We start from the raw sequence: 13,087 nt of genomic DNA, 5'->3' as shown, positions 1-13,087 counted from the left end.
AACTAACTAAGAGATAGAAAACAAAGACCAGGAATAAATGGTCAATTGTGTATAGAGTACATAAATCACCCACTTCCCTAGCATGGGTAGAAATAACAGTGTAGACAGTGAGGCACTGCTTAGGTGAGTGGAGTAAAGACATGCCAGAACCTTAGGATACATACCCTACCCAGCTCTTGATACCCCCCAAAGCAGTGCCTCCCACATCTATGTTGCTATTTTTAGCAGTGTTGGCAGAGCCCTTCCCTGCTGCCTCCATGCTACCACAGCCTTTCACTGCCACACGTAGCTACACACCATAGTGTGGATACAGACTAGTTTTCATAGAATCATAGAATTGCAGGGCTTGAAAAGTCATCAAGTCCAGGTCCCTGCGCCGAGGCAGGACCACGTAAACCTAGACCATCCCCCTAACAGATTTTTGTCCAATCTGTTCTTAAAAATCTCCAATGATGAAGATTCCACAATCCCGCTTGGAAGCCTATTCCAGAACTTAACTACCCTTACAGTGAGAAAGTTTTTTCTCATATCTAACCTAAATCTTCCTTGCTGCAGATTAAGCTCATTACTTCTTGTCCTACTTTCAGTGGACACGGAGAACAACTGATCAGTCCTTTTTATAACAGCCCTAAACACATTTGAAGATTGTTATCAGGACCTCCCTCAGTCTTCTTTTCTCAAAACTAAACATACCCAGTTTTTTCACCTTTCCTCCTAGGTCAGGTTTTCTAAATCTTCCATCATTTTTGTTGCTGTCCTCTGGACTCTATCCAGTTTGTCCACATCTGTTCTAAAGTGTGGTGCCCAGAAGTGAGGCCCCACCAGTGCCAAGTAGAGTGGGATAATTACCTCTCATGTCTTACCTACAACATTCCTGTTAATACATCCCAGAATTATAATAACCTTTTCTGCAACTGCATCAGATTGTTGACTCTCGTTCAATGTATAATCCACTATAAGCCCCGTATTGTTTTCAGAAATACTACTGCCTACTCAGTTATTCCCCATTTTATAGTTGTGCATTTGCTTTTTCCTTCCTAAGTGAAGTACTTTGCACTTGTCTTTATTGAATTTCATCTTGTTGATTTCAGATCAATTCTCCAAATTGTCAAGGTCGTTTTGAATTCTAATCCCATCCTCCAAAGCTCTTGCAACCCTTCCCAGCTTGGTGTCATCTCCAGACTTTATAAACATACTCTCCATTCCATTATCCAAGTCATTAATGAAAATATTGGCTAGTAGCTGACCCAGGACTGACTCCTGTGGAACCCCACTAGATACACCTTCCCAATTTGAGATCGAACGATTGAGAACTACTCTTTGAGTACTATTTTTCAACCAGTTTTGCACCCACCCTATAGTGATTTCATCTAGATCCTAGTTTGCCTATGAGAATGTCATGTGAGACAGTGACAAAGCCTTACTAAAATCAAGATATATCACATTTTCACTGTAATGTGTAGCTACACATGCAGCCACCAGTGTAGACAAGACGAGTATAATACCCCCAGGTTCCATACTAGGACCATCATTGCTTAATATGTTTATCAACTACACACACACAAAATCTACGTTAAAAGAACATTATTAAGGTTGCAAAGTCAAGCACTCTGTATTAGGAAGTGGCAGAATTAAGGTTGTCTGTTCATTTTAGTCACGGGTATTTTTAATAAAAGTCAGGGAAGTCCTGTCCTTGACTTTTACTATATACCCCTAGCTAAAACTTGGGCAGGGGGCTAGGGGGCTCTGCAGGGGGCAGTCTGTGGACACCGTGGGTGCTGAGGGAGGTGGCCCAGGACCCTGCTGGTGCTGGGCGGGGGCAGGCAACTGTATGTGGCCCAGGACCCTGCTGGTGCTGGGGGGTGGGAGGGGGCTGGCAGGGGCTCCCTACTCGGCTCCGCATTATCCTGCAGCTCCTAGGAGGGGCCAGGGGGCTACATGTGCTGCTCCCAGCACAAGCCCTGGCTGCGAAGCTCCCATTGGCTGGGAACCACAGCCAATAGGAGCTGGGGGGGGGGCTGTGCTGGCGGAGCCCCCTGCCCCCTCCTCCACCTAGGAGCTGCAGGGCCATGCCAGGGGGAGCTGGGGAGCCCCCCAACCCAAGGTAAGCACCCCCCGCAGTCCCTTGCCCCTAGCCCTGAGCCCCCTCCCACACACTCAAACTGCTGCTGCTGTGGAAGTCACGGAGGTCACCTCCGTGACAGACTCGCAGCCTTAATTATGATACAGTATTTAATTACATGATCACATATGATTTTTTCCACAGGCTCCCAGGCTCCACGTCCCAGTCCCCTCATCAAATCTCAGTTTCCCCATCCCCTCCCCAGTTGCCTGCCTCTGTCTCCCTCTCCCTAGACCCTAGTTCCTTGTCCCAGTCCTTTTGCTAGCCAGTCCAAGTTCCTCCCCTGCACCACAGCTCCTTGTTAGATCTCTCTCTCTGCTGCACTGTTCCCACCCCCCATATTTGTTCCTAGTCTCATTCTCCGTATCCAACCAATGCCAGTTTCTCTCCTTGCCTCCAGTCCCAGGCTCACCAGACTCCTTGTCCCAATCTATTCCTTTTCCTTCCCTCTGATCTGGCTTCTGTGTGCATTCAAATCAGACAGTTTCCTCCTCCATGCTGCCTGGGTGTCAGCAGGGGATCACTGAGAGCACAGAATAGATAGCCTCCCTGCTCTCAGCACAGCTCCACCCCAGCCCAGAGGGCCTGGGAGCAGCAGTCACACAGAGGTTATGTCTACACAGCAAATAGACTCCCACGGCTGGCCCATGCCAGCCGATTCAGGCTCACAGGGTTCGGGCTGTGGAGCTATTGTATTGCTGTGTAGACTTCCGAGCTCGGGCTGGAGCCTGGGCTCTAGGACACTGCGGGATGAGAGGGTCCCAGAGTTCAAGGCTGCAGTCCAAGCTCAGAAGTCTACAGAGCAATGAAACAGCCCCACAGCAAGAACCCAAGTCAGCTGGCACAGTCCAGCCATGGGTTTTTCTTTGCTGTGTAGACATAACCAGAGTCCAGTTTCACTCTCCCTCCCCCAGCCCTGAGTTGGAGCATGTTTAGTTGCTCTGTTTGGATGGTGCATGAACAGTCTGGTCAGCACTAGGTAACGAAGAGATGGAGCAACTTAACTGAGGATGAAATCTTTGACATTCTAGATGCTAAAAATCAAAGAAGTCTCTATTGAGCATGTGCAAACTGCAATTTTTCAAAGACTTATAACTTGGCCAAATTTGGGCAGATTTTCACAGGGACACCAAAAGGCATATCTTTGATGAAAACCACACACAGATATCCCTCCCCCCCATAAAAATTGCAAGTCCCTTCCCCAAAGCAGGGAGAGATACTAGAGCTTTTCAAATAAAAGGTCACCAGAATTTTTTTTAATGGGTAGAACAGCATATTTTTCTCTAGTCTTGGTCTCAGACAAGCTGAACTGTTTTGGACTAAAAAATTTCCAAATAATTCAGTCTGAGCCAGATATCCAGCATGGAAAGTTTCAGCCCAAATGGTTAAAGTTTAGCCAAGTCTTATAAGCAACTGAAAACAGGGTCTTATAATGGGACGTGTCAGCAACCTTAACAATGGGCAGCACTACTAAGAACATAAGAATGGTCCTATTGGGTCAGACCAAAGATCCATCTAGCCCAGCATCCTGTCTTCCGACAGTGACTAGTGCCAGGTGCCCCAGAGGGAATGAATAGAACAGGTAATCATCAAGTGATTCATCCCCTGTCGCTTATTCCCAGCTTCTGGCAAACAGAGGCTAAGGACATCATTCCTATCCACCCTGGCTAGTTGCCATTGATGGACCTATCCTCCATGAATTTAGTTATTATTATTATTATTTTTTGAACCCTGTTATGGTCTTGGCCTTCACAACATCCTCTGGCAAGAAGTTCCACAGGTTGTGTGAAGAAATACTTCCTTTTATTTGTTTTAAACCCATCTGCCTATTAATTTCATTTTGTGACCCCTAGTTCTTGTGTTATAAGAAGTAGTAAACAACACTTCCTTATCTACTTTCTCTACACCAGTGATGATTTTATAGACCTCAATCATATCTCCCCTTAGCTTTTTTTTTCCAAGCTAAAAAGTCCCAGTCTTATTAATCTCTGCTCATACAGAAGCCGTTCCATACCCCTAATCATTTTTGTTGCCCTTTTCTGAATCTTTTCCTATTCCAATATATCTTTTTTGAGATGGGGCGACCACATCTGCACACAGTATTCAAGATGTGGGCATACCATGGATTTATATAGAGGTATAATGATATTTTCTGTCCGATTATCTATCCCTTTCTTAATTATTCCCAACATTCTATTCGCTTTTTTGACTGCTGCTGCACATTGAGTGGATGTTTCCCGTGAACTATCCACAATGACTGCAAGATCTCTTTCTTGAGTGGTAACAGGTAATTTAGACCCAATCATTTTATATGTATAGTTGGGATTATGCTTTTCGAAATGCATTATTTTGCATTTAACATTAAATTTCATCTGCCATTTTGTTGTCCAGTCACCCAATTTTGAGAGATCTTTTTGTAGCTCTTTGCAGTCTGCCTGAGTCTTAACTATCTTTAGTAATTTTGTATCATCTGCAAATTTTGCCACCTCTCTGTTCACCTCTTTTTCCAGATCATTTATGAATATGTTGAATAGGACTGATCCCAGAACAGACCCCTGGGGGACACCACTATTTACCTCTCTCCATTCTGAAAACTGACCATTTATACCTACCCTTTGTTTCCTATCTTTTAACCAGTTACCAATCCATGAGAGCACCTTCTCTCTTATCCCATGGCAGCTTACTTTGCGTAAGAGCCTTTGGTGAGGGACCTTGTCAAAGGCTTTCTGAAAATCTAATTACACTATATCCACTGGATCCCCTTGGTCCGCATGCTTGTTGACCCCCTCAAAGAATTCTAGTAGATAGGTGAGGCATGATACCCTTTACTAAAACCATGTTGACTCTTCCTCAACAAATTATGTTCATCTGTATGTCTGACAATATTGTTCTTTATTATAGTTTCAACCACTTTGCCAGGTACTGAAGTCAGATTTACAGGTCTGTAATTGCCAGGATCAACTCTGGAGCCCTTTTTAAAAATTGGCATCACATTAACTATCCTCCAGTCATCTGGTACAGAAGCTGCTTTAAATGATAGGTTACAGACTACAGTTAGTAGTTCTGCAATTTCACATTTGAGTTCCGTCAGAACTCTTGGGTGAATACCATTTGGTCCTGGTGACTTATTGCTGTTTAATTTATCAATTTGTTCCAAAACCTCTTCTAATGATATCTCAATCTGGGACAGTTCCTCAGATCTGTCACCTGAAAAGAATGGCTCAGGTTTGGGAATCTCTCTCACATCCTCAGCCATGAAGACCGATGCAAAGAATTCATTTAGTTTCTCTGCAATGGCTTTATCGTCCTTGAGTGCTCCTTTAGCACCTCGATCATCCAGTGGCCCCACTGGTTGTTTAGCAGCTTCCTGCTTGTGATGTACTTAAAAAAAATTGCCATTATTTTTTGAGTCTAACTGTTCCTCAAATTCTTTTTTGGCCTTCCTAATTGTATTTTTACATTTCATTTGCCAGTGTTTATGCTCCTTTCTATTTTCTTCACGAGGATTTAACTTCCACTTTTTAAAGGATGGCTTTTTGCCTCTCACTGCTTCTTTTACTTTGTTGTTTAGCCACGTTGGCTCTTTTTTGGTTCTCTTACTATGTTTTTAAATTTGGGGTATACATTTAAGTTGAGCCTCTATTATGTTATCTTTAAAAAGTTTCCATGCAGCTTGCAGAGATTTCACTTTTGGCACCGTATCCTTTAATTTCTGTTTAACTAACCTCCTCATTTTTGTGTAGTTCCCCTTTTTGAAATTAAATTCTACAGTTTTGGGCCTCTGTGGTGTTTTTTCTGCCACAGGGATATTAAATTTAATTATATTATGGTCACTATTACCAAGCAGTCCAGCTATATTCACCTCTTGGACCAGATTCTGTGCTCCTCTTTGGACTAGCCCCGCCTTTAATGATCTGGTAAAGAGGATGAACTGTGAGATGGAAAATTTTGCAGTAGACACATTATGTGGGTTATTCAAGACTTGAGAAGACTGGGAGTAACTTCATAGGATCCTAATAAAGCTAAGTGAATGGGCAACATGATTTCAGATATAATTCATAGTTGACAAATGCAAGGTAATGCACATTGGAAAGAATAATTTGAACTACTTATGTAAATTGTTGGATTCTGAATTAACTGTAATTACTCAGGAGCAAGACTTGGCATCATTGTGGACAGTTTAATGAAACCGCTGTGAAGTATGCAAAAGCAGTCAAAAAAGTAAACAAGATATTAGGAAAGACTGGGGTAGGAAATAATATTGCAAATGTAATTATGCCCTTATGTAAATCAATAATGTATCCTCTACTGGAATACTGTGTTGAGTTCTGCTAACCCCCATCTCAAAAAAGATGTTTAGAGACAGATGACAGAAATTATTAGGTGTATAGAAATACTTGCATGTGAGGACAGATTGTTGAGATTGAGGCCGATTGCTATACAGAGGAGACATGCTAGAGGGGTACACAATAATGAATGGTCTTGAGAAGATAAACTGGGTGCTCCTATTTACACTTCCTCAGAATACAAGAACAAGGGCACATTTAATGAAACGAAATGCAACAAATTTAAAACTGATCAAAGGAAATACTGTTTTTAGCCAACATATAATTTACCTGTGGAATTCACAAGGTGTCATTGGAACAAAGAGATAAGTAAGGTTAAAAAAATGATTGGATGCTTATATGTATCCATAAGTACATTAGATAGAAATTAAAAAATTAGGAATATAAACCCTCATGCCTCATAGCATAAGCCAACCATTAACGTGTGGAGCCCCCATTTAGCAAAGCATTTGAACATATCCTTAAATCCATCCCTAGTCAGCAAAGCATTTAAGTACATGCGTAAGTGTTTTGTTGAACTGGGACCAGAGTTAAGAAGAACCTTCCTGTTTGAGCAGGTTCTTTTATAATTGCCTATTATGCCCTTTCTGTCAAGTTCCTGTGAAGCTTCTCATATTAGCAATTGTCAGGAACAGACTACTAGACCACATGGACTGCTGGTTTGGTCTAGTATGACAATTCCTGTGTTACAGTCACAAACTAATCCTAAAGAGATCCATATCCAGTCTTCCTCGACTGAAGGAAAGTTATTGCTATGAATGAATTTAAGGAGAGAGGAGGCGTAAACCTGAAAAAATATAGGCACTCCTCTTTAAGTGGGGGAATGAAACCCTATATATCCAAACAACCCATTCTTCACAATGCTTCTGGGATGCTTGTTTTTCAGCACTATGGTCAGAGCTGTCCCTTCAAACAAGCCATGAATATCCTCAACATGCTCTTCACGGGTCTCTTCACTGTCGAGATGGTTCTGAAACTAATTGCCTTCAAACCCAAGGTAGGTGTTGTAGATTGGGAATTTCTCTTCCTGTGTGTGGTGGAAGTGAAGAGAAAATATGTAATAACCCTACCCCACCCCCGCAGTCACCACCCAGTAGCTGAACTGGGCAGTTACTCTCTGGATTGGAGTCTCACCCTGTGTTTGGAAGAGCTTTTCTCAGGTAGAGAGTAGACACGTAAAAAGAGCAGTGTCTTTTAGGAGAGGAAGATCCTGCTCCTTCGTTATTATGAAGTCACGGTAGTTACTCTACAGTTAAGGCTACAGCCTGATTTCCATATTGAATGCTGATCTAATGCCCTCTCTAACTTTCCCAAAACAAATTTTATAGCCTGAAACATCTCCTGATTAGTCCCCAGGCCAAAAGTGATTTTAAAGAAAAGTAAAGTTAATCAAATATGATTCATTTTGATTTATGGTACTTGGAAATTTTTCTTTGGGTTTTGGAAAAAATATTTTAACTGATCTACTCACAGGTCAGTTATCAGTCTGCTCATCAAAATGGCTGGCAAATTGGGCTTGTACCCTAGTGTTTTGTGAGGATTACAGCACAGGGCTGGTTTGGATAATGTTTGTTTTGAATTTAATAATTTATTGTCAGTGTTGGAAACCCCATCAGTTCCTGTCTCCAGGGATTATTACGTTCACAGGAGCTACACATTCCACTAACATAATTATACCAGAAGGAAAGTTGTAATTTACAAGCTCTTCCAGCTAACCCAACATAACTCTTAAATTAACGGAGGCCTTCATCTTTTTAGTGTAGCTTCAGCTACATTTCATGAAGTCTCAATATGGCATTAATAAAGGTGACAGTCTCCACCATGTCCAACAACTAAGCTTGTCTATTATATTGAAAGTTATAGCACCACCTTTCACCAACCTGTCATCCTTCTTCCCCTCAGCAGTGCACTAACTTTCTGCTTACACTCCACTCAACCCAATATCTCTCTCCAGCATCATTTCTAAGTTGGTTCTTCTCCTTCCTACCCCAGCACCTCTATCGCCTCTCTTACCTTTTTCTATAAGGCCTGTTAAAAGGTAGAGGATTGAGGAAAGTCACAGTCTCTGCCCTCAGCCAGCCCAGAATCTCTCTCTCTTCTCCCATCATCCTCTTATAGGTAGCACTCATGAAGGTCACAAGTTTCATGGGTTATGTTCAAAATCTTGGTACTTTTGTGAGGTCTCAAATGTAGTGCTTGTGAAAATTACAAGCATCACTGGCTGTACCAGCAGAGCTTGTAACTTCCAGTAGGCACTAGGCTTACAAGTTTGTGACTTTGCCACATATGCTACTGTAGAAATTCTTCTAATTCTTCTTTTTCTTTGTAAAAACTTTATATGCATATTATATGTGTAGGAACATACCTCATGCATTTAGTAGCATTCTTCTGCTTAGATCCTGCTTTGTTACACTCTTCAAGCTTTGCTATGGGCTCTGATCACTGTGAGTTTAAAAATAACTTCAGAATATTTCTGAACTAAAACTTCCCTGTGACCTAATTAAAGATGAGACTATATGGCATATCTTTAACACATACTAGAACATCAGGATTTTAATAAAGAGTCTTGAAAGCCAGGACATTCTCAGTTAAGGTCCCAGCATCAACCATAACTCTGCCCCTACCCATGCTGAAAGAACAGCCAGCTACAGGTATACACCATATTAAAGATAGAAACTAAAAATGCCTGAGCGCCAAAAATAGCCCTAATGCTTAATTTAATTTTAGAGGAGGTCAGACTAGACAATCACAGTGGTCCCTTCTGGCCTTGAAATCGATGAACTAATATCTTCAGAGGGCAAAACACAGTAAAACAGGGCATTTGTCCCCCAAAAAATGAGGGTGGGGAGAATGAATCTATGGAAATTGCTAATACAGCTAAAAACCTGCCTTAAGCAGCATATTAATGCTGATTTATATTCTGCACCAGTGCAGTGATTTTGTAAATCTTGGAACATCAGATGTGTTCTGCAGTGTAACTCCAGTTGCCCTCCTTTTTATCACAAAGCTGTGACCTTCAAGCATGTAGAAGTGCCATCATGCACTGCTCCATCTTGATTCAAACTGCCTGCCAAAGAAGGATGCCACCTACTTTTAGAAGGCCTCTTGGATCAAGGTGGACCACTGCGTGATGGGATCTGAAGTCACTATCTCTATGGGCCATGCAGTACAGCTATAACGTGCTGCTCTATTTTATCTATGTAAATTGGGCACAGACTTCCAGCTCTGAGAAAGATGGTGGTGCAGCCCTCAGCTAGGCAGGGACTGGGCACCCACTACCATGAATGGTATAAAAAATGGACTCCAAATGGGTAGTTATCCCTAAGTTATTTGAACAATCTGAGAGATGAAGAGCTTTAAGATACAGTCACCCACCTCTCCCACTGAAACATCCCAAGTTCCCCAGCAGCTAAAGGGGATTTTAAGTGCCATTAAGTTTCCCAAGTATGAATGACTAGCTTAAATGCTTACGGGGTCTCTGTTATAGATGGAATTGGCTGCCATTTCCAGAGCAGTAAAGCCCAAACCAATCTTTGATTAAGCTGTTTTGATGTTATGCCTAAAGCCCAGTCTTTTCAGGCTGAGGAGTTTCTGAAGGTGATGGAGCAGTTACTCCTTTATGACTGACTGCAGAGGAGCAGAAGACATAGATGGGGACCTGAAGGTATCATGCTCTCACCTGAGCAACAACAGGAAAGGCTTTTAGGAGAGGACAATGCAGGAGAAATGAATGTGAGAGAAGTAGCAGCAGGCCTGTCACAGAACTAAAGCTAGGGAGTTTGCTCTAGGGAGCACTCCACCTTTTACAGCTGCTAGTATTTCTGAACCCAGCAAGAGGCACCATATAGGTAATGTAACTACTGCTGGATGTTGGGAAGTTGTCACATACCTACTCCTCTCCCAGCCACTCCCTAAAGGATAGTTGGAAAGGAATGGCCCCAGCATCCCCCAGTAGTTATAGCTAATCTCAGTATCTCCCAGGAGGGGTCCCAGCAGGAACTGTTGAAGGAGCAGTTACTGTGTCGATCACACAGCTGCTCATGCCTTTTCACGAAAGAATAACTGAAGAGAATGAGATAGGTGCTGTGGCCATCAGGGAGCTCACAATCACTGTGGTCCCAGTTTCTCCCTGCAGGAGTCACTGTAGGGAGCGTGCAGAAGTGGGCATGTAGAAGTATAGAGCTAATGCAATCCCAGTCTCTCCCAGCATGAGTATCATAGGCAATGGGGTAGTAGTGCTGGCTGAGGGGAGTTTACAGCTACTCCTATCACAGCTGTTTCTCACTGGCATTTCTGTGAATAATAATGAAAAACATATCATGGCTCTTTCTGATTCTGTATGTATTTTTCACCATGTCCACAGACCTCTAGCATTATTTATCTCTTGGCCCCTGTTTTCTTGAGGCAATGTGCCCTGCTCATTCAGCTCTCTTGATAGCATAACGGAAAGGAAAAAACCCAAGAAGGAATCAGTTCCATAAGCACTAATTGTGAGCACAGACTCACCCTGGCATTGGGAATTTACTTGTATAATCCAATGCTGGAGCTACTTCTTGCATTAGAGTAAGGATTCAATAATCAAGAGGCTATTCTCTGGGCTGGGGAACTACATTTAGTCCAGGATCTGGGTCGTCCTCTTAGTACTATTCCATGCTCTGTAAACAGTATTTGAAGGTGATAGAAAAACAAGAGGTTTCATAACTAAACACAGCCCTGGCACTGGGAATGCTTGGCCTTTGCAGCGAATCTGTACGTCGCCCTTCTGTGAGCAGTGCTATCTCTTTAATTAGCCTCAGTGGGGGCAGGGCAGTCTCTGTCATTTATGCCCAGTGGTGGGGATAGTGCAGTCTTTCAGCTGACATCACTTAGTAGGAGCAATAATGTCTCAAGCCCATGTCTTTAGGCTTGCAATGTTTTTCTGGAGGAGAGGCACAGATTTCTCAGGTTTTATCAGTGTAAGGCAAACAGCCCATCAGCATCTAACCCACTTCAGGCATAGAGAGGGAATGAGAAGTAAAGAATTTGCTAATAATCAGAGAGAGATTTGGGATGATTAGGGCTGCTGATAAGGAACACATCCACTGTGGTCCTTGCATCTCCGTGCAAAGTATTAACCTGCTGCTCTGAAATAAGACTCCCAAGTGGACCGTGAGTGTTTGTCGTGGCCAAGTCCCATAAACTGATTCAAGATTAGTTACTCTGAACAGGCAGGCAGTTTAAAGAGATGTTCTTGAGGCTTGGGAAACAGGGGGTTCTGGTGTTTGTGTTTCTAATTTTTAAAAGGCTCCAGTCACTCTGGTGAGCTTTTTGTGATGGTGCTTCCAGGGTTTTCTCTTTAGAATTCAGAGTCCAGTCTGAAATTTGTATACACATTTGTGCCCCCTGCCCACAACACACCCATAATCTGCCTAGGCAGACATGGCATTAAATACAAGGGAACAATTTAATTGCTAGTGCAGTCAGGGACATAAACTAGTTCTGTAGCCCTTTACATCAGTAGATCTCAAAGTGCTTTACAAAGGAGATCAATATCATGGTCTCCATTTTACAGATGGGGCAACTGAGGTCCAGAGAGGTGAAGTGACTGGCTCAAGATCATCCAGCAGGATAAAAGCAGAGCAGGGAATTGAACCTAGGTCTCCTGAATCCTAGTCCGTGCTCCCACCACTAGGCCACATTGTCTTCTATAAAGAGGCTAGTAGTAACTTCAGTGGACTTTTTCCCACTTATGCCACCAATTACATTAGCCATGATCAGTAGCCCAATAGGTGTCTTTAGCTAGAGATATCCAGAACTGAGATGGGCTTGAGTCAGATCCCCAAATGCAAACACCCCCAAGCTTTGTGGGAGTTCAGATCCAGGTAGAAACTCAGAGATGGATCATTGGCTCTATAATGGGCAAAACTGAAGGCCTGAATGTGAACATGAACTTTGGGAAAATGGGACTCTGTAAAACAAACTTTGCAGCTCTAACCTGTCTCTAGTCTACAGTAGAATTGTATGAATAAAAGGCCTGATAAAGAACCAAACAAATCTGCCACTCATTAGAAATGTTGTCCCTTGGAGAAGTAAAAATCCATACATCCATATGTTCCCCTACACTCATGTCCTAAGCCACCATCATGGGGTGCATCAGCTGCACATCACCCTCATTGTTGAAGCTACTACTTGTTTCATAACCTTATGCCAGAAGATACCATCACTGCTAAACAATGGTACTGGTGGACTGTTTGTTGTTTTGGCGTTTCAACATTAAGACTGGCCTCTCAAGAACAGGAGTACTCTCCTTTCCAGAGAGGAAGGTTCATTTACTGGAGGTGTCTTCTCTCCCTGTTTCATGAAAAGAACACATTTTAATAACTCATACAGGTAGAGAAAAAGGATGAAGAGTCAAATTAGTCTCTGCTTTAACTCTGTTGGCTTCATTAGCATTTCAGGGAATGAATACAGGGATGAATTTTCCCCAGTGAATCCTGTAACTGTTCAGAACCATTGGGAAATGGTTTATTTAATTGCTGAGCCTTTCATACTGTGCTTGTCTTCTCAGAAAATGTTCATTATACCCTCCCAGAACCATTTGTTAAGTCAGAAATAGGATCCTAGAAAGCTGAATTTCTAC

General features: G+C 42.6%; 1 protein-coding gene across 2 annotated transcripts in view; it reads left to right on the top strand.

The window, feature by feature from the left end:
- CACNA1C (calcium voltage-gated channel subunit alpha1 C) overlaps positions 1 to 13,087 on the top strand; it is a 721,739-nt gene that overhangs the window by 612,928 nt on the left and 95,724 nt on the right. For both annotated transcript variants that reach the window (XM_043517771.1, XM_043517767.1), the window contains exon 30: positions 7,355 to 7,465. In XM_043517771.1, coding sequence (XP_043373706.1) covers positions 7,355 to 7,465 — 111 coding nt within the window. The remainder of the gene's footprint in view (positions 1 to 7,354; positions 7,466 to 13,087) is intronic.

Source organism: Dermochelys coriacea, chromosome 1, assembly GCF_009764565.3.
Source record: "Dermochelys coriacea isolate rDerCor1 chromosome 1, rDerCor1.pri.v4, whole genome shotgun sequence".
NCBI lineage: Eukaryota > Metazoa > Chordata > Testudines > Dermochelyidae > Dermochelys > Dermochelys coriacea.
Note: the sequence above shows the minus strand (reverse complement) of the source record. Positions and strands in the feature narration are given on the sequence as shown.